Genomic DNA, 23,765 nt, shown 5'->3' on the forward strand with positions numbered 1-23,765 from the left:
GGAGCGGGCTGCCATGGCGGGGATGTCGGCGCTGGCGGAGCTGCGGGACCCCACGGCGCTGTTCGAGGCCCGCGGCGCCGAGGAGATCCGCGGGCTGGAGCGGCGGGTGCGGGCGGAGATCGAGCAGAAGAAGGAGGAGCTGCGGCAGATGGTGGGCGAGCGGTACCGCGACCTGATCGAGGCGGCCGACGCCATCGGGCAGATGCGGCGCTGCGCCGCCGGCCTCCTCCGCGCCGTGCAGCTCACCGACCGCCGCTGCGCCCGCCTCGCCCCGGGCACGCACCCCCGGACCCCGGACCCCGACGCCCGCCAGGTGACCACCGCGCACACGCCCCACTGATCCCCCACCCGCGGCGACCCGGGACCCCCAGCTGAGCAGATCTCAGCTGACAACCCCCCAGGGGTGCAGAGCTCCGCCCCCCGGGGACCCCCAGCTGAGCAGGTCCTTGCTGACAACCCCCCAGGGGTGCAGAGCTCCGCCCCTCGGGGACCCCCAGGTGAGCAGATCCTTGCTGACAACCTGCCAGGAATGCAGAGCTCCACTCCCTTGGACGCCCCAGGTGAGCAGGTCCCTGCTGACAGCCCTCTAGGGGTGCAGAGCTCTGCCCCTATGACCGCCAGGTGAGCGGATCCTCACTGGCAACCCCCCAGGGGTGCAGAGCTCTGCCCCCCCCCCCGGGACCCCCAGGATGCAGGGGATCCCTGCTGACAAGCCCCCAGGGATGCAGAGTCCCAGCCCTCGGGGTCCCCAGGTGAGTAGATCTCTGCTGAGAACCACCCAGGTGCACAGAGCTCAGCCCCCCGGGGGCACCGGGGTGAGCAGAGCCCCACCCCCCAGGCCCCTCAGCAGAGCCAGATGCCCGCTGAGAGCCCAGCGCCCCGGCCCCCACCACCCTGGGCTCAGCGGGACCTGCCGCCTTCGGGCGGTCCGTGCCCCGCAGGCCCCGGGCCCGGCCCAGGACCGGTTCTACAGCCTGGCCGCCCAGATCGGGCTGCTGCTGGAAATCCCCGAGAGGATCTGGAGCTCCGTGGAGGCCACCCGCTACCTGCAGGCCACGCGGCTCCACCTGCTCTGCCGCTCCCTCCACGGCCTCCTGCGGCTCGACGCCTCGGCCGCCCGCTACAGCCCCGTCCTCGCCCGCTTCCCCATCCTCGTCCGTCAGGTGGCCGCCGCCGCCCACTTCCGGTAACCCGGGCGGCACCCCCTGGGGAGGGGGGTCCTTTTTCCTTCCTTCGCATTTGTTAAGTGCTCGCTAGGTGCCGGGCGCTGTACAGTTCATTCGGTGCACTCGCGTTTATTGAGTGCGGAGCGCTGTCCCGAACGCTTGGGAGAGCACGATACCCACAGGCTCGCCGGGTGGGACCCAGTCCGCGTCCCACACTGGGGCTCCCCGTCTTAGTCCTCGATTTACAGCCGAGGGAACCGAGGCACAGAGAGGTGACACGGGCGGGGTCCCGCGGCGGAGGTTCGAACCCGGCTCCTCCGACTCCCGCGCCCCGTGCTTAGCGCGCTGCCCCGTCACCTGAGCGCTCCGCGGATGGCACCGTTACCCCCGGCGTCGTCGAGAAGGGGGAGGGCGGTGGCGGGCGCAGGGTGGTACCCTGTCCTTTGTGTGTCCTCCCCGCAGCTCCACCATCCTCCGCGAGAGCAAGCAGCTGCTGCGGGGCCGAGCCGTAGCCGACCAGGCGGTGGCCGAGGCCCTGTGCTCCGTCATGCTCCTGGAGGACAGTTCTCCGCGCCAGGCCCTGACGGACTTCCTGCTGGCCCGCAAGGCGGCCATCCAGCAGCTGCTCAACGAGCCGCACCACGGTGAGCGGGGCGTCTTTCCCCTTCCTTCCCCGGGGGCGGGGGGATCGCCGTGCCCGACTCCCCGTCTCGGCCAGGAGCCCCTTCTGTCCCGCTCTGGTGGATCGCTGCCCTCCTCCCTCAACCCAACCTGCCCCCTTGGCTCCGCTGACGCCGACCTTCTCACTCTGCCTCCCTCTCATCTCTCTCGCCACCAACCCCCCCTTGCCCGCGTCCTGCGACACCTCCCCTCCCATCCATTTAGGCCCTGAGCCCGTCGTCGGGCAGGCACGGTCTCTATCTGTTGCCGAATTGTACTTTTCAAGCGCTCAGTACAGTGCTCTGCACATAGCGCTCAATAAATACCATCGAATGAATAAACAGTTACTCTCCCCACCTTCAAAGCCCTCCTGGCTCTGCAGCTCACCTGCTGGGTGACCTGGGTGACTTCTCTGGGCCTCAGTCACCTCCCCTGTAAAAGTGGAAATGAAGACTGTGAGCCCAGTGTGGGACAGGGACTGTCCAACTTGACAACCTTCTATCGACTCCAGCGCTCACCAGAGTCCCCGGCACGTAGTAAGCGCTTACCTACCTTAAAACCAGACCGTTCCCTACCGTCATTGGCGGTGCTCCCTTCTCAGGATGGACCGCAGCCAGACTCTGCTTTCTGATGGAACTCGCCGGCCTGGGCGTCGGAAGGTCCTGGGTTCTAATCCCGCCTCCTCCACTTGTCTGTTGGGTGACCTTGGGCAAGTCACTTGACTTCTCTGGGCCTCGGTTACCTCATCGGTAAAATGGGAATGAAGCCCGTGAGCCCAGAGTGGGACAGGGACCGGGTTCAACCCGATTACCTCGTATCCACCCCTGCGCTTCGTACGGTGCCTGGCACCAAGTAAGCGCTTACCAATGGGCACGGTTATTATTATTTGACCGCCCGCTCCTCTCCCGCTTTGCTGGACCACCTTCCAGCGTACCGCTTGTCAAGAGATCCTCCCCAGCATCTCGACACGGTTGCATAGACCGGGTTGTGCGTCATTGCTCCCCTTGCTCTGGGTCCCACCTGCGCTCAGGCTCCGACTCTTACCCCGGGCCCGGCCACTTGAGTCCCAGCTGGCTCCCCGTCGGCCTGGAACCCGCCTGATAAATGAGAGAGAAGGTTCAAGGGGCAGTCAGCGACCCTTTTTCTTTAGAGGTATTTAAGCGCCTTCCAGGAGCCCGGCGCTGTACTACGCGCTGGGGTCCACACAAGCAAATGGGGTCGGACTCGGTCCCCGTCCCACACGGGGCTCACGGTCTTAATCCCCAATTTACGGCTGAGGGAACCGAGTCTCGGAAGCAGACGAGCAGCCGGGTCCCTCTGACGCCGGGGCCCGGGGCCTAACCGCTCCCGAGCGCTGCGTACGGTGCTCTGCGCACGTTAAGCGCTCGGCCCATACGACGGCCTGACTGGGGGCTCGTCTGAGGAAGGTGGCCTTTCCGCGCAGGTGCCGGCATAAAGGCTCAGGTGTGCGCATTAGTGGAGCTGCTGTCCACCACGCTGTACCAGGCCCACGCCCTCTTCTACACCTTGCCCGAAGGCCAGCCGCCCGACCCGGCCCTACCCTGCGGCCTGCTCCTCTCCACGCTGGAGACGGCCACGGGGCAACGGCAACCTGCAGGCGAGCACCTCGGCCGGGGGGCGGGAGGGGGTGGGGGGGTCCCAGGATCCGGGCGGAACCTCACTTGGGGCCGCCCCTCCGTCCAGGGAAGGGCTTGGGCCTTCTGAAGGAGGAGCTGAAGCTTTGTAGCTGGTTCAAGCACCTGCCCGAGTCCGTGGTGGAGTTCCAGCCCACCCTGAGGACCCTGGCCCACCCCATCAGCCACGACTACCTGAGGGACACTCTCCAGAAATGGATCGACACGTAAGCTGCGCTCGGGAGGGCACGAGGGCGTCGGGGGGCACCGTCTCCCCGCCCGCAGGAAGATGAGGGCGGTCCAGCTGGGGGAGAGTCGGGGGGCCGGGCGGACGGTCCCGGACGAAGCGACGCTGACGTCCGGCAGCCGGGCTCACGCCGGGGCAACCGTGGGCTCGCAGGTGCCACGACGACATCGGGGTCGGGGTCGGCAGCCTGCTGGTGTACGTGAAGAGCCTCAGAGGGCTGGCCGGGATCCGGGACGGCGTGTGGGAGTCCCTGTCCAGCGAGTCCGTGAGGCACGGCTGGGCGACGCTGTGCCGGCGGGTGCTGAACCGGCCCCTCTTGGTCTGGGAAGACCTCATGCGGCAGCTGTTCCTCGATCGTTTACAGGTGGGCCGGCGCCCCGGGTTCCCTCCCTCCCTCGCGCCTCCGTCTCTCTCGCGCGCGCCTTCGCGGCGACCACTGACCCTCTCCGCTTCTCTCCGTCCTCAGACTCTGACGGAAGAAGGCTTCGCCGCCATCTCGGCCCGCGCCGAGGAGCTCCTGGCAGCCGCCCTGCGGGAGGTGGAAGCCGGGCCGTCCGGCCCCCAGCCCAAGGCCGCCCACTCGGAGCACGACATGTCCCTGTTCCTGTGGTCGGAGAGCCCCGGGGACCTGGCGGCGGACGCGGCCTGGGTCGGCGTGGCCCACCGCGGCCAGCTGGCCCCCGGCGGGCTGGCCCTCAAGGCCCGGGCCCTGAGTCCCTGCGTGCAGGCCTTCTGCTCCGCCCTGGATTCGGAGCTCGCGGCCAAGCTGGAGGACCTGGGGTCCTACCTTCCGGCCCCCGGCCCGGCCTCCCCGCCGCGGGCCGGCTCCGCCTTCGACCGCTACGCCGACGCGGGCACGGTGGAGGGGCTGCTCCGGGACCAGTGCGGGGGCTGCGTCCGCCACCTCCTCGGCCGCGTGCGGGAGGAGCTTAGGCGGGCCGAGGCCGAGCCGCGCGTGGGGCCCGGGGCCCTCCGTGGCCCCCAGCTCGCCGCCGTCCTCTTCCTGGCCCGCCTCTGCCAGTCGCTGGCGGAGCTCTGCCCACATCTGAAGCGCTGCGTGCTGGGGAAATCGGGCGGCCCCGACGGACCCGCCCGCGAGCCCTGGGCGGGCAAGAAGCCGGCCAAGGGCAAAGTCCAGGAGGTCGATCCCATCTGGGCCCCGTGGCAGGAAGTTAAAGAGGACCTCCTGCAGCAGAGCCTGGCGGGATACCGGGTCTGGAGCTCGGCTGTCGTGGAAGTAAGGAGGGTCCCGGCCCTTCTCCGGAGCCATATCTCCTCCTCCCTTTCCCTCTCCAGTCGGTCAGCCGATGGTATCGACCGAGTGCAGAGCACCGTAGTGAGAGTACAACACGATAGAGAAGCACGCGTCGCGGATAGAGCACCGGCCTGCGGTCAGACGTCATGGGTTTTAACTCCAGCCCCGCCGCTCGTCTGCTGGGTGACCTTAGACAAGTCACTTCACTTCTCTGGACCTCGGTTCCCTCATCTGTACGAGGGGGATTGAGACGGTGAACCCCACTTTGGGCAGGGACTGCGTCCAACCCCATTTGCTCGTATCCACCCCAGAGCTTACTCTAGTGCCTGGGGTATATGTATAGTCAGGGCTTAACAGCTATCACAGTTATTATCTGTAGTGTTATCAACAACAGAATGACAGTTCCCTGCCCATAATGAACTGCTTTCTCCTCCCCGTGCTCCCCACCTCGGTGGCTCCTCTGCAGCAGGAAAGCAGCCTCTCTCGGATCCTTTCCTGTCGGAGGAAGGCGGCTCCGGGGCTTCCCGAGTCCGGGCCGGGCCTCCCGGACACTGACTGTAGCGGTCCCGCACCCCGGGACCTCAGCCGGACACGAGGGGAGAGCCGGCCCAGACCCGGGGCCCGGGGGGCCCATCTACAAAATGGCATCGGCGCTACCGGCCCCGTGACCTCAAGCCCGGTTTGATGGCCGAAACGATCGGTGGCGCTTGTCAAGCCCTGTGTGCCCAGCGCTGCCCGTAGCTCCACGAGATCATCAGATTGGCCACAGTCCCCGCCTCACCCGGGACTCACAGTCTGTGGGGGTGGGGAATGGGAAACTGACGCCAGGCGAGGCGACTCCCCCGGGGCCAAACAGCATACACTAGCGGCGCCGGCCTCAGAAGCCGGGCCCCCGACTCCCAGCACCCCGTTCCTTCCCGCTGCGGAGTCCCACGTGACTGAGCCAGCTCTCCCCCCCGGCACCCTCCACCACAATGCCGGAAGGAGACTGTGGTTTCAACGGAAGGGGGCCCGAGATGATGATAGTGGTATTTAAGCGCTTACTATGTGTCAGGCACTGTACTGAGCACTGCGGTGAATACAAGCAAATCAGGCCGGTCGCAGTCCCTGTCCCACGTGAAATGAAGCGACTTGGCAGAGGTCACTCAGCAAACAAGGGGCAGAGGCGGAATTAGAACCCATGACCACCTGTCTACCAGGCGCGGGCTCTACCCACTGGGCCATGCTGCTTGACTTGGGGTGGTGCCCAGCATTCCCCTAGGGGAGTGGGCAATTCTATCACGTTTATCCGCATGTACTTACTTGTCTCGGGCAGCGGATCCGGCGAGGAGGAGGAGCAGGGTTGGCGGGGGGTGGGGTGCCGGCCTGGGAGGACCCGATGCCACAGCCGTTCCTCCATTGGCAATCGGGGGGCGGCCGGCAAGTTGGCACCGGGGCTGTCACTCGGGCCGTCTGCCTCGGCGCCTCGGGGTGACCGGCCGCTTCCTTTGGCAGGGCCTGGGGCGTGATTTCACCCAGTCGCTGCTCCTGGACGACCCCGGCTCCATCTTGGCCGCCGCCACCAGCTGGGATGAAATCGAGATCCAGGAGGAGACGGAGTCCGGGAGTAGCGTCACGTCCCGCATCCGGCTCCCCGCGCAGGTGGGTCGGGAGCCCCCCGGCCTCGCCCGGGGGCCGAGAATCCGTCACCGCCAGCGGGAACTGCTTCCCTGCTGCCTTGCGTGCCCTCTCCCTTCTTCCCGGCCTGGGAAGCTGGATAAACGTAAGACTAAAGCAGCTTAGCCAAGTGGAAAGAGCACAGCCCTCGGAATCAGAGGACCTGGGTTCTCATCCTAGCTCTGCCACGTCCTCGTCGTGGGACCTCGGGCAAGTTACTCCATTTCTCTGTGCCTCTTTCCTCAACTGTCAGATGGGGATTTAATACCCATTCTCCCTCCTACCTAGACCGTGAGCCCCTTGCGGGGCAGGGACTGTGTCCGACGTAAGGAGCCTGGACCTACCCCAGTGCTTAGAAGAGTGTTTGACGCACAGTTAGCGCTTAACAAATACCATGAAAAGAAAATAATGCTAACTGGTATCAGTTAAGCGCCTACTGTGTGCCAAGCCCTGTGACAGAGGCATTCGGGTCGGATACAGTCCCTGCCCCACGTAAGGCTCACGGTCTGAGCGGGAGGGAGAATGGGTATTTGATCACCATTTTACTGAGGAAGAACGTGAGGCACAGCCGAGTCGTGACTCGCCCAAGGTCACTTAGCAGGGGAGAGGCAGAACAGGGTTAAGACCCAGGTCTGCCGACCCCCCGGCCTGTGCTCATTTCCCCTGTGCTCACTGCCTCAACCCAACGGCGGCTCGCGGAGCTAGTAGCATTTGAGCAGAGTGCCCCTTCCTCCTCTTCCTCCAGCAGGAACCGACTTAGCGCCCGGTGGGCCCGGAGTAACCGAACCGAGGTTGGCACTGACGGTCAATCGAATTTACTGAGCGCTTACTGTCTGCAGAGCGCTGTACTAAGCGCATGGGAGAGTATAATACACCAATAAACAGAAACATTCCCTGCCCACAACAAAGTCTACAGGGCCCCAAGAGCTTCTCCCTTGGGTTATTCTCTTTCCCAAAGGCCCGAAAGGGAAAGAAGCCTGTCCCGGCGGAGCCCTGGTCCCCAGGGAGCCGAGTCTTTTTTACCCCTGCTGGGGTGGGAACAGAAACAGACGCCCCTCTGCGCGAGGAGGCCCTGAGATCTCTTGGCCCGAACGTCCGCTGTCCCCACTCGAGTCAGCGGGGGTCCGGGCGGTTTGCCAGGTCCCCGGTCGGCGTCCCGCCCGCGGGTAACCGCCGTTGTCTTTTCCCAGCCCTCCTGGCCCGTCCAGACGCTCCTGTTCAGCCTGTGCCAAGAAGTGAACCGGGTGGGCGGCCAGGCCTTGCCACCCTCCACCCTGCAGGAGCTGCTCCGGGGCTGCCTGGCGGAGGTGCTGGCCGGCTTCGACAAGCTCGCCCAAAGCCGGCAGAGCAAGGTAGGGCCTGGAGCCCGCCTCCCCCGGGGACCCCCTGCCGCTCAAAGGCTCCAACCCTTTGGGGGGTGGGGGAGGGTCTTTCGGTGCGGAGGTGGTCCCAGCGTTGGCTAGCTGTTCGTCGCATTTATCGAGCACTTACCGTGCGCAAGGCTACTAAGCGCCTATGAGGGTACAATATAACAGTAAACAGACACATTCCATTTACCTGGGAGAGTCAAGCTTGAGCCTACCCCGATAGCCAGCCAGCTATTCTTCGTGCCTGTCACGGGGCTCTTCATCACAAAGTATGACTCCATAGGGCCGAGCTGTTAGAAGAGAAGAAGGAAGCCCTTCCGTGGCGGCCAGCGTTCCTCTAATAGTATCTGTTGAGCGCCTACTCCGTGTAGAGCGCTGTCCTGAATGCTTAGAACGGAAGAGGTAGACGCAATCCCCACCCCTCGAGGAGCTTACGGTCTCGCAGGGGAGACGGACGTTAAAATGAATTACAGAGGTGCTGTGGGGGAGGGATAGAGCAGGGACCTGAGAGTCAAAAGGTTGTGGGTTCTAATCTCAGCTGTGCCGCCTGCCTCTTGTGGGACTTTGGCAAAGCCACTTCGCTTCTCTGGGCCTCAGTTCCCTCGTCTGCAAAATGGGAATTGCGACTGTGAGTCCCCTGTGGACAGGGACTCTCTCCAACCCCATTTGCTTATATCCACTCCAGCGCTTAGTACGGTACTCGAGCACACAGTAAGGCCTTAACAAATACCATTATTATTATTAGGGGGAATGCGGTCAAGTGCATGGCTGATGCGGAAGGGAGGGAAAAGAAGGGGTGGGGAGATGAGATGTTAAGGCAGGCTTCCTCGACGAGATGCCATTTGAAGATGCGTTCGGATGGAGGGCGTGAGCAAGGTGACAGTGGCAAGGAAGAACTCGAGACCCAAGTTGTTAGAGGAGCAAAGCCTGCGACCGACTGACATATTAAATCTGTAATTATTTTGCCCTCCCCCCGGTGGGGGCCGACCTGCAGAAGGACGGCGGGTTTCCGATGACCCAGAACCGCGCCCTGCAGCTCCTCTACGACCTGCGCTACCTCAACGCCATGCTGACGTCCAAGACCGACGAGCTCAAAGGCAGCAGAAGCAAACCCGACCCCAGGTACCGCGCTGCTGGTCCGTCGGGGCTTCTCCCGGCTCCCGAACCATGGAAAGGATTGAGTGCTGGTGGTGGTTCCGAACCGTGTTTCCCATTAACCGATCGGTCCTGTTGATGGAGGGCTTACTGTGTGCAGAGCACGGTGTTAAGAGGTTGGGGAGAGTACAGTTTAACAGAGTCGGTGGACGTGTTCCCTGCCTTCAAGGAATTTAACCAGTCTAGAGAGGGAGACAGATATTAAAAGATAGGTCGGTAAATGCTGTGGAGTTAGGGTGGGATGAATAGCAAGTGCAGGGGTAGTGCAGAAGGGAGAGGGAGTGGAGAAAATGAAGGTTTAGCTAGGGAGGGCCTCTTGGAGGAGATGGGCTTTTAATAAGGCTTTGGAGCGGGAGAGGGGAGTGATGGTCTGTCAGATGTGAAGCGAGGATGGAGTTCTAGGCCGGAGGGGGTGGGCATGGGCAAGGGATCAGGTGAGATAGAAGAGATCAAGTAGGAACAGTAATTTAGCATTAGAGGAGCAGAGGGAGCGAGCTGGGTTGTAGGAGAAAATCCGCAAGGCAAGATAGCGGTGATCAGTGAGGAAAGAGGCTGGGAGGCCGCCGCGGGCCCCGGCAAACATGTCGCTATTCCTGCTGTATCTAGGCGTGTGCATATGAGTACCGTAGCCCTCGATCCACGAAAGAGGCCTCCAGTGCTCTGCATGCAGTAAGCACTCAAATACGATCGAACAAATGAACAAACTGTTAGCCCCATTTGGGACAGGACTGTGTCCAACCCGATTAACTTGAACCTTCTAACTCAGCGCTCAGAACAGCACCCGGCATATAGTACACGCTTAACAAGTACCAGAAACAAACAAACAAAAACCATTAAGGCTTGCCAACATCTGGTTCCAGACTCGAGAAGGCAGTAGACTTCCTCGAAGGACTCATTGACCCGTTTGACCTGGATGTCTTCACTCCACACTTAAACAGCAACCTCGGTCGGCTGGTGCAGCGAACCTCGGTGAGTCGAGGCTGGGGGAGGGGGCGCGGGAGGGGGGTCGGTCTGCTTCTGGCCCTCCCGGGGGTGGCTTTCTGGTCCAGAACCGGGCAGAAGTCGCCGCCGCCTACCCGCGAGGGCCACGATCAGTCAGGAGCAGGGTGAGCCTACCAGCGGAGAGCTAATCACGGCGGCTCTGGGCGATCGAATCGGTTAGGACCGCGGGCGGCGGACGCTGCCTAATACACATCTGCCCTGGAGGCCGTAACAGTTGAGGCATGACGAGTTGAGGGTTAAAACCCATGTCGGGTGACGAGGCCCGTGCCACGTTCTGAATACAATCAGATTAAACACAGCCCTCAGCCCCCCACCTTGGGCTCACAGTCACGGGGAGAGCGGGTGTTGAACCCCCATTTTCCAGGATAAGGAACGAAGGCCCAGAAGTGAAATGACTTGCCCCAGGTCACCCAGCCGACGAGGGGCAGAGCTGGAACTGGGCCCCAGGTCTTTTGACTCCCAGGCCCCGCGCTCATCAGCGGCAGCGGGGGGGAGACAGATGAGAGGTGGGCTGAGCCCGCTCGCCTTCCCAACTTCCCTAGCACGAGTAAGTTGGGGTGACTCACCCAGCTGCCGAGAGAGACCGGGCTGGAGCAGTTGATTCAGCCTTTCCCTTCTCTCCTCCATCTCCTGCCTTCCCCCCTCCCCAATTCCCCAATTCCTCTTGCACAGGTTCTCTTTGGCTTGCTGGCGGGGACCGAGAATCAGTTCGGCGCTCGGACCGGCCCCTTCAACTCCCAGGAACCCCACAACATCCTGCCCTTGGCAGCCAGCCAGATCAGGTAATGAGGGGGGGGCTTGGCTTTGATCGTCCCAGTTGGCTTGCCCCCCTCCCCGCCATACCCACACACAGACACACCCCATCTCATCAATATAACATTTATATTCACCTCTCTCCCCGCCTTCTAGGCTGTAAGCTCATTGCGGGCAAGGAACATGCCTGCCAACTCTTTTGTTTCACACTCTCCCCCAAGCGCTTAGTACAGTGCTCCGCACACAATAAACGCTGAATCAGTACCAGTGGTGATGATCAGTGTGTCCGTCAGTGCTAGCTCAGGCCTCGCTGTACAGAGCACTGTATTTTGCGCTTGAGAGAGCACAAAGGACTTGGTAGGCACCATCTCCGCCCACGAGAATCTTACAGAGTAGAGGAGGAGGCAGACATTAAACTGCCAGTACGGAACGCGACCGAGTATAAGGCTGTAGGTTCAAGTGCAAAGGTGATGTGGAAGGGGGGGGGAGATGAGAGGCTCCTGGGGGGAAATGTGATTTTTTTAGTAGGGCTTTTGAGGAAGGGGAGAGGAGTTCCAAGCAGAAGGGAGGGCCCGAGCCAGGGGTCGACAGTGCCGTCGACGGGATCCACTTGGGCTTCAGCTCCTCCGTCTGTCTTAAAGGTTCGGCCTCCTGCCTCTCAGCATGACTAGTTCCCGCACGGCGAAGTCAAGCGGCCGGGACACGGAACCCAAAACCCAGGTGAGGGAAAAAGGGCGACTCAAATCCTCCGCGTCCGGCCCGTCTCCTCCTCCCACCCGAAAGCCACGCAGGGACTGGCACGTGACATGACAAAATGCACTAATGCTGCTTTTAATGGCGGCGCAATACAAGTACAAGATCTTACTAGACTGAGCTCACAGGTGCATCCAAAGACGCTCCCTTCAGACTTGGACACATCCAACAAACCTCACAGTGGGAACGGGCTCCTAGGTGGCCCGTGCCGTCGAAAAATCCACACGAGCCGGGATTGGTTCGCGCTGACCGATAGGGTCGGAGGAGCAAGTCGGTGGAGCCGACCCAGTTTCAAGCCGGGAGCTTATCGCTTGCTCGAAGTACTTGAGTGACGCCGAACTCGCTTCTTTAACCTCCCCCTTGGATTCACAACCCGGGGTTGTGCACGTTGGAGGACTGTGACACGGGGTTGTCATCCCTTAGCCTTTAGGGGAGGGTGCAGTATAGATTACCCAAAACCTAATTCCGCCTAGGCCACAGGTGCATTGGGTGGGGCGGAGACGTCGCCCGGCCCCTCGGGCCCTCCTCCCCGGGGGCAAGGGAGAAAAATCAGTCTCGTTGCCTAAGGTATTTCCTTCACTGCTCTGGTCCTGGAGCAAGCCGAGCATTCTCATCTCACCTGTCAACAAGCCTGGCCTCCCTCCCAGACTGGCGTCTTAATCGTCCCGCTGCCTGTGGCGGGAGCGTAGGCGACCCCCAGGACGCGCTGGGTAAAAGTCGCTACTTTCCTTTCTCCTCCAGTGGCAGGCGGCGGCTCCGGCGCTCACCCGAGCGGATGACGACGCATCGCGGCCCGGCTCTCTGTTCAGGCAGCTCGCCACCGAGGAGGAAGACGCAGCCACGCCATCGCTGTTCAAACTGGGTTGGCTCTCCGGTATGACTAAATAAAAAAAATAAATAAGTAAAATGAGGCCGTCTCCGTCTAAATCAATGGGATGGTATTCTTCAACAGCGGCCTCCGCTCCTGTGCTTTCAAACGGCAGGCATCCTGGGGGCCGGGAGGCGGTTAAGTGTCAAACGCTGCAAGTCGCCCCTCACCCTTCCAACCTCCACGGTCCCCACGATCTTAAATGCCAGCTTACGTCTGGAGTTGTCTCCTTCCCGCTCGTCATCTCGCCCTCAGTCTACTAGCTGCAAAAGAGACGGAATGATCACGTGAGCTCGTCTGAAGCTGCAACCCGAACCCCCCCGGGTCTGATTATCGGAGACAGAGCCACCTCCGGCCCGAATCCCTCTCGCCCCATCGTGCAACGTGTCCGCCTCTTAGCCGGCACCGGACGCCTAGCATCGTCGCAAAATCAAATCGGGGCCCAGGGTGATGTCTTAGAGACCCATTCTCCCCTGGACGGGCAGTTTGAGGCCAGCTGCGGAAGGAGAGGTAGGATGGTAGTTTCGACTTCAGTGCAAGACTGAAAGGATCGGGCTTTTTAAACCTGGGGGAAGGAACTAAATGGGTGGCTTCCACGGAAACTAGAACCTCGTTTATTGAATTTAAAAAAACGAAAACAAAAAAAGCCCACGAAAACAGTAAAGCTTCCCTGTTTTGAAGGACTCCTGACATAAAAGCATTAAGTCGCCAAGTGACAGATTTGGACTTCAAGCTAAAACGGGACGAAACACGGACTCTTGACACGCGGTTGTGGCTTCCTCCTACCCGGACGAAGATTCGACTCCCCTACCCTGAAAAGAATCTTAGAAAAATCGCTTCAAAGCCCCTTGGAAATGGCAATAGTGCAGCAAAACCACAAGTAAACAATCGCCTGTCAGCCCGTTATTTCAAATATAGACCAAAAAGCCAACAGGCGTCTTTTGTGCAATTTTTAAACAAACTTTTTTTTTTCCTTTTTAAGTCGAAATATGAAATCTGCACAGTGCTGTCCCTTCACAGAAGGCAAGGAACTGCCCGTCCGTCATGTGGGTGGTCGGCCCCGGTGCTGTAGGCTGTGGAAGTGGGCCTCCTTCAGGATCTGGTTGATGTGGAAGTAAGGGCCCTGGCAGAGTGCGGACGGCTCGTGGAAGGACGGGGGCGGGTCGGGGCTGGACCCCGCCGTGATCCGGTTGAGGCTGCTTTCTGGGCCGCTGGCTCTGTCAGGGCTGTTGATGCTGCTGTTGCTGCTGCTGCTGTTGCTGCTGCCTCCGCTCTCGCTGCTTGAAGACTGCGGGGTGAGAGAGAGAGAGAGAGAGAGAGAGAGAACGCGTGGACTGAGAGGGGACATCGTGACCGCCAGGGTCTTTAGATGGGGACGCTCCCAGCCCGGTGAAGAGACCGGACCTTCGCCCCTGTCCCTCCAGCGATTGGGCCCCCCCGCCAGCTTTGGGGGGGGGGGGGGACCTAGGGCAGGCACCTTTCGTTCGTTCGTATTTACTGAGCGCTTTGGGCGTGCCGAGCGCTGCACTGAGCTTGTGAGAGAGTACACTATAACATCCAACAGGTCCCGCTCAGTTGCTCTGGTCAGCTCACAGTGAGCGCGCGCCTGAGGGGGGAAAAAGCATGAGGGCGTGGATCCTTTCCAGAGTAGAGTTCTGGCGGGGAGGGGATAATAATGTTGGTATTTGTTAAGCACTTACTATGTGCCCAGCACTGTTCTAAGCGCTGGGGTAGACATAGGGGAATCAGGTTGTCCCACGTGGGGCTCACAGTCTTAATCCTCATTTTACAGATGAAGGAACTGAGGCACAGAAAAGTCAAGTGACTTGCCCAGTCACACAGCCGACAAGTGGCAGAGCTGGGATTCAAACTCATGAGCCCTGACTCCAAAGCCCATGCTCGGATGTAGGCCCCGTTGTGGATCAAGGGGCTAAAATCTGCCCCAGATCACATGGTTCCAGGTCAGCCTGACCTAAGCACGCGTGAGAGAGCTAAACTGAGCCTGTGGTGGCCGTCCGGAGTGGGCATGGTGGGCCTGGCCGGCTTCATCTCTTCCCTTATTGCGAGCTGGGGGGCGGTGAGGTCGCCCGCTCCGGACGCCCGTGTTGGGCTGCCGGGTTTGGGACGAGGCCGACTCGGTAGGGTCGTCGGCAGCGGTTTTCCGTGCCTCCCTCTGAAGAGGGAAAACACCAACCCGGGCGGATGGGGGACTCGCTTGTGCCCCCTGACGCGGTGCGAGTAGGGGGAGGAACACGCGAGGAGTGGACGGCTGAAAAATTCAGACTCAGACTTTAGACCACATGGCACACATTTCAGTGGGTGCCACCAAGGAGGGCATCTAGCCCCACCTCCCCCCCTACCCCAACTTCCCCACTTCCACAACCTTTGCCCCCGAGTAAAAAAAACACAACTCAGGAAACAGAGCTCAGGTGGGCCATCAGAATGGTCTGGCAGCTGCAATAAATACAAATCTTACACGGGGGCTCGCACCATTTTCGAGGCAGGGCAAATGGAAGCAGGAAAACCCTTCCAGACTGGCAATAGAGCAAACGGGTACGGGTAGGCAGCCTGGCCAAGAGATTCTCCCAGACCACGGGAGAGAACGGAAGCATCCTCCCAAGGTACGCTTGCTGCTTGGGATACGAAACCCACCGCGCTGTATGCTTTGTTTCCTCTTAGTCTGTTTTCTTTACTGTTTCTCGTTACAGGCACTGTCTGAAAAATGAAAGGTGAGAACGGTCATCAGTCGCTAATAACAATCAAGTTTTCACTCAAATGTGAACATTTCAGACCCAACCCCTATAATTACAAAGTGAGGGTTGGGAGGTTTAAAAATGGAGCCCTACATTAGAGCACAGGGGTTTAAAAAAAAAAAAAAAGAAAAAAGGACATCTTAGGTACTCAATGGGAGAGCAACCCAAATTTGAATTAAAAATAAAATAAAATCCAGCTTCATTTCACTTTTAAAAGGTGCCAAAAAGGTGCTGCACGGGATAAGAAAATTGAACTTTTCACTGCCACTAGAACCGTGTGGACCTTTCAGGCCGAAGAACAGAGTTTGGAAAGCCATAGTGCTAACAACCAATTCCAGTATCAGGAGAGGTCCAAGATTTAACCAAGAAGGGTGAACCGGAATTCCAAGCATCTAAGGTGTCTGCCAGAAGAAAAATATGGGTGACCAAGCAATGCCAGCTGGAAGAGAAAGCAGTAGTTTCTCATCTTAATTACTCTTTGTTCCCAGGCTAAGTTTTAGCAGAAATATCTCGGAAATAATATAAACCGAATAGCAATTCCTAGCAGACATTTCACAGTGTAAGACGGGGCTTCTGGTTCCCGGTCTGGCTAGCCATGTAGTGTCATTCATTCATTCAACAGTATTTATTGAGCACTTACTATGTGCAGAGCACTGTACTAAACACTTGGAATGTACAATTCGGCAACAGATAGAGACAATCCCTTCCCAATGACGGGCTCACAGTCTCATCGACGCTTTGATTTGAATACTCCCTTTATTTTGTCTCTGAGCTGAGAGGAGAAATCTCAAATACATACTTGACGCAAAAACATGAAAAATAGAGAGAGAAAATCCTTTCTTCAAGAGGCCGTGGAATTCTTGAGAGCCTCAGGCCTATCGGATGTAAAATCCCAACCTCTCTTCTCAGGATTTCTCTCCGACAGTTTCTGCGCTCAGGCTATATGTGTACGCAAACACTGCCTCAACACTCCTCCTTGGAAAGTTTAATTTAGGCATAAGGCTGACATCTGACAAGTTATTTCCAAGTTGTCTAGTGTAAGTGAGGTTAAAAACATCTACCAGCAGAATGGGGCCAGTTTCAGAAAGATGCTGAGCAAGTGTAATCCCTTTAAAAATAACTCTGTGCCAGGCACAGTTCTAAGCTCTGGGGTAGATGCAAGATAATCGGGTTTGTCACAGTCCCTGTCCCACAAGGGGCTCACTGTCTTAATCCCCACTTTACAGATGAAGTAACTGAGGCCCAGAGAAGTGAAGTAACTTGCCTAAGGTCACCCGGACGAGCGGCGGAGCCGGGAATAGAACTCAGGTCCTCTGACTCCCAGGCCCGTGCTCTATCTTTTGCAAGCACGTAAACATCTTGCTTTAAATGCCGACTCTACTGAGTTGACCAGCTGGTTTCGCGGTCAGAATAATTTGCACTGAATCACCCAGGATGCCGAGGTCACGCTCACAGCCTCTTCGGTATTTGAAAACATGGGAACACGTGACAATTAACTGTCCCTCAAAGGGTTTAGTAAGACATTGCAACATCACAAAACAGAAACAGTCCACAAACTAACGAAGCTAAAGGCACAAGCACCCTAAGGTCACCCGGCCAAAAAGGCTTCAACCAGGTCCAAACTGTCCATTTTCCACCAAGTGAAAGCAGCACGGCCTAGCAGAAAGAACACAGGCCTGGGAATCAGAGGACCTGGGTTCTAATCCAGATCGGCCAATTATTTGCGGTTTTTTAAATGGTATTTGTTAAGCTCTTACTGTGTGCCAGTCACTGTACTGAGAGCTGGAATAGATACAAGTAAATCAGGCTGGACACAGTCCACGTCCCACATTGGGCTCTAAGTCTTAATCCCCATTTTATAGATGAGGTAACTGAGGGCCAGAGAAGTGACATAACTTGCCCAAGGTGACACAGCAGACCAGTGGAGGAGCTGGGATTAGAACCCAGGTCCTCTGGAACCCAGGCCCGAGTCCTAATCACTAGGCCCTGTTTACTTCCCTTGCTTGCTGTTCGTCCTCGGACAAGTCACCTCGCTGGGCCTCAGTTGTCCTCTTCTCCCTCCTACTTAGACTGTGAGCTCCATGTGGGTCGGGGACCGTATTCAAATTGTGAGCCCCACGTGGGACAATCTGACTATCCTGTATCTACCCCAGCGCTTAGAACAGTGTTCTGCACAAAGTAAGCGCTTAACAAATACCATAATTATTATTATTCAACCTAATTCACTTGGATCTTAGATCTCACCAGCGCTTAGAACAGTGTTCAACACACAGTAAGCACTCAAACACCCTAAGAGAAAAATATCAGAAACTTTGGAGAGTCCTCGACTGCTGATTCTTTTCCCTGCTTAATTGCGGGAGTCTTACAGTCGCCTAATGGAGGTTGGAGCTATGAAAGAGAACCCCGGGGGGCTCAGCAGTATCAAACCTGACCAAATTTTTCTAGCCACCCAAGTTCACTCCCTGTGGTGAGACTCGCCAAGGCCAACTAGTTGAGGGAGAGAAGACTTCTGGGCGGATGGGCTCTAACCTTTCCATAGGGCAACACAGCCAAGAGCTGAGGATTTGACACATGCAGACTACCCTGCTGGTGGGGAGGGAATTCCAATAATATTAATAACAACTGTGGCTTGTGCTAAGCACTTACAACGTGCCCAGACACTGTACTAAGCGCTGGGGTCGACGCGAGGAGGTCAGGATGGACATGTGACTTGCCCAAGGTCACCCAGCAGACAACGGGTGGAGCAGACGTTAGAACCCGACAGTTTCTCATGTTGTTACTGCCTCTGGGAAGCCCCATGGCTCGGCTCAAGTAGCTAGGCATAGTGGATAGAGCACAGGCCTGGGAGTCAGAAGGTCTTGAGTTCAAATCCCAGCTGCGCCACTTGTCTGCCCTGGGCAAGTCACTTCACTTCTCTGTGTCTCAGTTACCTCATTTGTAAAATGGGGATCGAGACTGTGAGTCCCGTGTGGGAAAGGGACGGAGCCCAACCCAATCCGCTTGTATCCACCCCAGCGCTCAGTACAGTCCCTGGCACGTAGTAAGCACTTAACAAATACCATCATTATTATCATCATTGAGGCCATCATGAGAAAGCACGGACTCACAGTTGGACCTACTCACTGGTGGAAACTGCCCCTGAAAACTCACGTCCCACCCTCTGGCCCCCTTACACTTTTTCCCACCCCTCTCCCCTCACTTTGGTCGTGCCCCTCCCTTTCCTGGTCTCTGCCCCCTGCGCTTAGAATAATGGAATTGTGACATCAGATGGGATTCCTGTCCCTCCAGAAGGCAAAGCAGGAGGTAAGTCTCTTCAGTGATCCTGCTTATCACCTTAATCATGACAAGAAGCAGAACAGGGGGTAATCGTGGCCGTTGGCTAAGTATCTACTATTTGCCAAATACTGTGCTAAGCATCAGAAGGGATACAATGCAGTCCTTTTCAGCTCTTTGTTCAGTGTTACTCATCAAATTGGAAAGGTTAGGCTGTTGTTAAGATAGGAGAAGGGGATGGTAAGGAAAAATACACACATATCAATCAATTATTGGTACTTACTATTATTATTAAGTGCCGGCGAGTCGCTTCCGACTCATAGCGACTCCATGGATCTACTTCCTCCAGAACGTCCTTTCCTCTGCCAAAACCCGCCACCTTTCTAATGGTTCTTCCGTTATCGTTTTGGTCCCTATCCATCTAGCTGTTGGTCTGCCTCTTCCACGTTTTCCCCGGACTGTTCCTAGCATTAGTGAATTAGTTCTCCCGATGATGTGTCCAAAATATACTAATCTTAGTCGAGCCACCTGGCCTTCCAAAGACCACTTTGGTTTTATTTGCTCTAAAATCCATTTGTTTGTTTTCCGGACAGTCCATGCTATTCACAAAAGCTCTCTGACACATTTCAAATGAATACACCACATTTCACAAGGATCGATGTTCTTTCTATCCTGAGCACTTTCTGTGTGCAGAACACTGGGAGGGCACGATACACGTATGAGATCTCCCTGTGCTCTTCTCTTTGGCTGGCTATTCAGGCAGGAAAAAGTTCTACATGAGGTGGCCATGCTGAGCTGGAAGAGTTAGGGTGCTGGCATTTATTGAGTACCTACTGAATGTAATATCCTGTACTAAGCACCTGGGGACCACAAAGGAAACACAGGACATGTTTCCAGCCCACAGGGACCTTCCACTTTAAACGGAAGAGCGATAGAACTGTGTATAAGCAGAAGAGAATAAACCCAACTGAGTATTCAAATATACCTCTATGTTAACATACAACTGTTGGAGATGGGCAAAAATTGAGGGCAAGAGGTGACTGAAGACTACGGAGGGAAGACTAGGGGAATGGCAGGGTTTCTAGAGGACTCTGAAGGTGGGAAGCATTTAGGAGGTGAGGCTGAATCCAGAAATTCTACGACAGAAATCTTTCCTAGTCAGATTCAGAGGAAAGCTAAGCATTTTCCCCAATTCAAAACACCAAAGCCACAGCCCAAGTCAGAGGGCCAGGGCACCTTGCCCATCACCATGGCATTTTCCTGACTCCTCTCTCCCGCTCCACCCTTCAATCTGCCACATAAATCCTTTCGGTTCAACCGACACAGCACCACTAAAATCCACCCTTTCCTCTCCATCCAAACGGGTATCCCGTTAAATCCAGGCACTTATCCTCTCCTGCCTTCATTCCTGCATCAGTCTCCTTAGCTGACCTCCCTGCCTCCTGTCTCTCCCAACTCCAGTCCACACTTCACTCTACAGCTTGGATCATTCTTCTACAGAACTGTTCGGCCCGTGTGTCCCCACTCCTCAAGAACCTCCCACGGTTGCCCATCCACCTCCACACCAAACAAACTCCTAACCATCGGCTTTAAGCACTCAATCACCCGGCTCCCTCCTACCGCACCTCCCTGACTCCCTACTACAACCTAGCCCACACGCTTCACTTCTCTAATACCACCAGTACCTCGACCTTGTCTATCCCGCCCATGACCTCTCGTCCACATCCTGGAGCATGTGCTGTCTACCCAAGAAATAGATGCCAACACAGCCCGTCCAGACAGAGGGCTTACGCCGATTAATATCCCTTCCACCCCCATCTGAACGGTGAGGTCTCATTCTGACAAACTCTCCTGGTGACATCTGGTCACTCTCACTTCTTGGGCACGGCTTACTGAGAGCTCAATCCCGGGCTCTGTACCCGTAGTGGGCATCCCTCCGCACACAAGGGCCATTTCTCCAGCGTAATAATAATAACGTTGGTATATGTTAAGCGCTTACTATGAGCAGAGCACTGTTTTAAGCGCTGGGGTAGATACAGGGTCATCAGGTTGTCCCACGTGAGGCTCACAGTCTTAATCCCCATTTTACAGATGAGACAACTGAGGCCCAGAGAAGTTAAATGACTTGCCCTCAGTCACACAGCTGACAAGTGGCAGAGCAGGGATTCGAACCCATGACCTCTGACTCCCAAGCCCGTGCTCTTTTCACTGAGCCACGCTCTGCCAGCAGGTTATTATGCCAATTCTAGAGCTCCACTACTGTCTGAGCCCAGACCTGAGACTAAGCAGCCGCGTGGCCCAGTGGATAGAGCACAGGTCTAGGAGTCACAAGGACCCGGGGTCTAATGCCGGCTCCGCCGCTTGTCTGCTGGGTGACCTTGGGCAAATCAGTTCACTTCTCTGGGCCTTGGTTCCCTCATCTATAAAAGGGGGATTAAGACTGTGAGGCCCCTGTGGGTCAGGGACTGTGTCCAACCTGATTATCTTGTATCCGACCCAGTGCTTAGTAGAGTGCCGGGCACACTGTAAGCGCTTAACAAATAGCACAACTATTATTATCATCATCATCGTCATCCAGCTCCCCCCAAGCCCAGGGTTGGACTGTCCCCTCCCCACAAAATCCAGGGAATCTCAGCTGGGAGACACAGATCGGTCTCTTGGGTCTTGCTTAGCTCTCCTGTTAGACTGAAAGTACCCTGAGGCAGGGAATCACGTCTGCTTCATCCCACTCTCCCAAGTGCTTCATACCATGCTCTGTACACAGTAGGCACTCGATAAATACTCTTGATCGATCCCAGTGCATGTGCATAGAGAAGAGAACGCAGAGCAGCTCACAAACATGGCCAGAAGGTGCTGGCAGCTCTCTCCCCCTAGCTCTCACGGATGGAGAAGCTGAGGAAGAGAGAAATCAACATGGTGTAACTATAAAAGGCAGGGCTTTATACAAAGCGGATGCACATGTGCTGTTGATTTTTTTTTGTTTGCTGGGTTTTTGTGGTGTGTTTTTTTTTTAACAGTACTTAAGTGCTTACTAAGTGCCAGGCACTGGACTAAGCACTGGGGTAGCTACATGATAATCAGGCTAGACAGTCCATGTCCCACCAAGGGGCTCACAGTCTTAACCCCATTCTACAGATGAGGTAATGGAGACACAGAGAAATGAAGCAACTTGACTGAGGTCACACAGTGGACAAGGGGCGGAGCCAGGATTAGAACCCGCGCACTAGGCTACGCTGCTTCGCAGCACTGCCGTGGGCACTCAAGCCAAGGACCAAGTGGGGAATCAGAGACACGCCCCACTTACACTTCAACTCTCCTCTAAAAGAAACCTTAGTGTCTAAGACATACTTTGGGAAGAGAAATAAAAAGGCACCCAGGAAAGATACCACACAAAACAATAATTCTTTCACCGTTCTGGGATGCAAACCCTCCCAAGCTGAAAGGGAACAAGCTTTCAAACTGGCAACAGACGGGTGCTAAAAAAAAAATAAAAAGATTTGGCTGCTTTTGGGTTCTGCATGGAAAAGTTCTGCTCCTCTGGCGCACATCGCTGACATTTAAACCCTTTCCTCCTCGACCCCATTTAACAAAACATGTGATTCATCAGAATCAGCCAAAGCTGTCACAAAATAAGTGTTTTCAATGAGTGGCTTATGCTATTGTGAATCAAAGGACCTGACTCTGGAGCTCTGATGCCATAGGTCAGGAGGGTCCACCTCCTGATGAACTAGTATCTTCCCCCCCAGCAGTTAGAACAGTGCTTGGCATAGAGTAAGTGCTTAAGAAATAGCATTATTATTATTATTATTATTATAGGAGGGAATACTCTGTCCACAAATTAATGAAATGTGGGTTTTGGGGATTTTTTTAAATGGTGTGTGTAAATGCTTACTGTGAGCTGGCCACTGTGTTAAGCGCCAGGGTAGATACAACCTAATCAGGTCGGATGCAGCCCCTATCCCAAATGGGAACTCAGTCTTCATCCCCACTTTGCAGATGAGGGAACTGAGGCACTGAGAAGGGAAGTGACTTGCCCAGGATCGCACAGATAATGGGACGGAGACTGGATTAGAACTCAGGTCCTTCTGAATTCCAGGCCTGTGCTCTACTCACTAGGCTACGCTGCTTCTCTTTCCCAGGTGCTCACTGTGGGCCAATTCATGCATTCAATCATATTTACTGAGCGCTTACTGTGTGCCACACATTGTACCAAGCACTTGGGAGAGTACAACAATAAGCAGACACATTCCCCGCTCCACTGTGCTAGGCATTGGGGTGGTTAAGGATACAATAAGCAGAGAGAGCCTGAGCGCGTGCCTAACCTTCGTCCTGCCTCGCTGCTCAGTAGCGGAAGCGGTGCTATTTGTGGAGCACCTCCTCAGGCGAAAGCACTGTCAGGACTCCTAGGGAGCGGCGACAGGAGCCTGGTAAAAGTGGCTTCTGAGCGGAAACCCGGCCCATCGCCACAGTGGGAGTTCCTGCACCTAGTCACACCACTTTCAATTTCACCATTAAGACCTTGGTGGGGGCGGGCGGGGGTTGTTTCGTTTTTCCGCACACACAAACGCTTATCCCTCGGAAACCTTGGTCCCGCTCACCCTTGCAAAAATTCCACCGAGAAGCGGAAATCTTGGCCTCAATAACAAGTCACGTGCTTCGAGGTTCTTTCATTCTCTGAATTTTTGTCGTGCGGACTCCTAACCCGGCTATTTCTTCTCTTTGGCAATGCTGTCGTGAAAAGAGCCACCGCCTGCTCGACGAAGGGAGTTTCTAGAACTTTCCTGACAGTTTGGTTCGAACGGTAGCCCGGGCTCCGAGTGCCAGCTCGGTCCAACGCTTTCCTTACTGTCCGTGATGACAGGCTGCTTTAGCTGGTGGCTGACCTACTACAAGCCCCCCAGACGTCACCCCGAAAATGACAATCCCGGGCCTAATGGCCATTTCCGCCAACATTTCCCTGCTGGTCAAGACCAGACTTCGTTGTACTGCGTTCTGTGGGCTCGACCCGTCCCCGAACGGAGCTCCAGTGATGAATTTAGCAAGTGAGCCTCGAACCCGACCCCTTTCTACCTCGGTATCCCAGGAGTCCTGGAGGACGGCGTTTCTGCTGCTCCGTTTGGTCTGGGGGAGATGGTTGTCCTCTTCATTACCATTCCTCCTTCTTTTCCTGGGAGAAGGAAGACGCAGGGTTTTAACAAAATATCAATTCTCTAAGATGAACAC

General features: G+C 56.6%; 3 protein-coding genes across 6 annotated transcripts in view; 2 read left to right on the plus strand and 1 right to left on the minus strand.

Annotated features, from left to right (window-relative positions):
* Positions 1–12,559, plus strand: COG1 (component of oligomeric golgi complex 1). The gene is made up of 14 exons (XM_029080084.2): positions 1–313; positions 942–1,186; positions 1,629–1,810; positions 3,271–3,444; positions 3,531–3,687; positions 3,861–4,071; positions 4,174–4,944; positions 6,457–6,603; positions 7,809–7,970; positions 8,980–9,107; positions 10,001–10,109; positions 10,815–10,924; positions 11,537–11,615; positions 12,390–12,559. The coding sequence occupies exons 1-14, from the start codon at positions 14–16 to the stop codon at positions 12,534–12,536; spliced, it is 2,922 nt and encodes a 973-aa protein (XP_028935917.1). The 5' UTR covers positions 1–13; the 3' UTR covers positions 12,537–12,559.
* The window catches only part of FAM104A (family with sequence similarity 104 member A), a 21,562-nt gene continuing 9,494 nt past the window's right edge, over positions 11,698–23,765 (minus strand). For 2 of the 4 annotated variants that reach the window (XM_039914225.1, XM_007657506.3), the window contains exons 2-5: positions 23,613–23,709; positions 15,169–15,231; positions 12,731–13,804; positions 11,698–12,528 (exon numbers count right to left, since the gene is read on the minus strand). In XM_039914225.1, the coding sequence (XP_039770159.1) occupies positions 13,559–13,804; positions 15,169–15,231; positions 23,613–23,709 (406 nt within the window). In that variant the 3' untranslated portion in view covers positions 11,698–12,528; positions 12,731–13,558. The remainder of the gene's footprint in view (positions 12,529–12,730; positions 13,805–15,168; positions 15,232–23,612; positions 23,710–23,765) is intronic. The other 2 variants (XM_029080091.2, XM_039914224.1) reach the window with 2 other exon arrangements.
* The window catches only part of C15H17orf80 (chromosome 15 C17orf80 homolog), a 26,087-nt gene continuing 20,834 nt past the window's right edge, over positions 18,513–23,765 (plus strand). The window contains exon 1 of the mRNA XM_007657509.3: positions 18,513–18,572. Coding sequence (XP_007655699.2) covers positions 18,537–18,572 — 36 coding nt within the window. The 5' untranslated portion in view covers positions 18,513–18,536. The remainder of the gene's footprint in view (positions 18,573–23,765) is intronic.

The sequence above is a fragment of the Ornithorhynchus anatinus genome, chromosome 15, assembly GCF_004115215.2.
Source record: "Ornithorhynchus anatinus isolate Pmale09 chromosome 15, mOrnAna1.pri.v4, whole genome shotgun sequence".
Lineage (NCBI taxonomy): Eukaryota > Metazoa > Chordata > Mammalia > Monotremata > Ornithorhynchidae > Ornithorhynchus > Ornithorhynchus anatinus.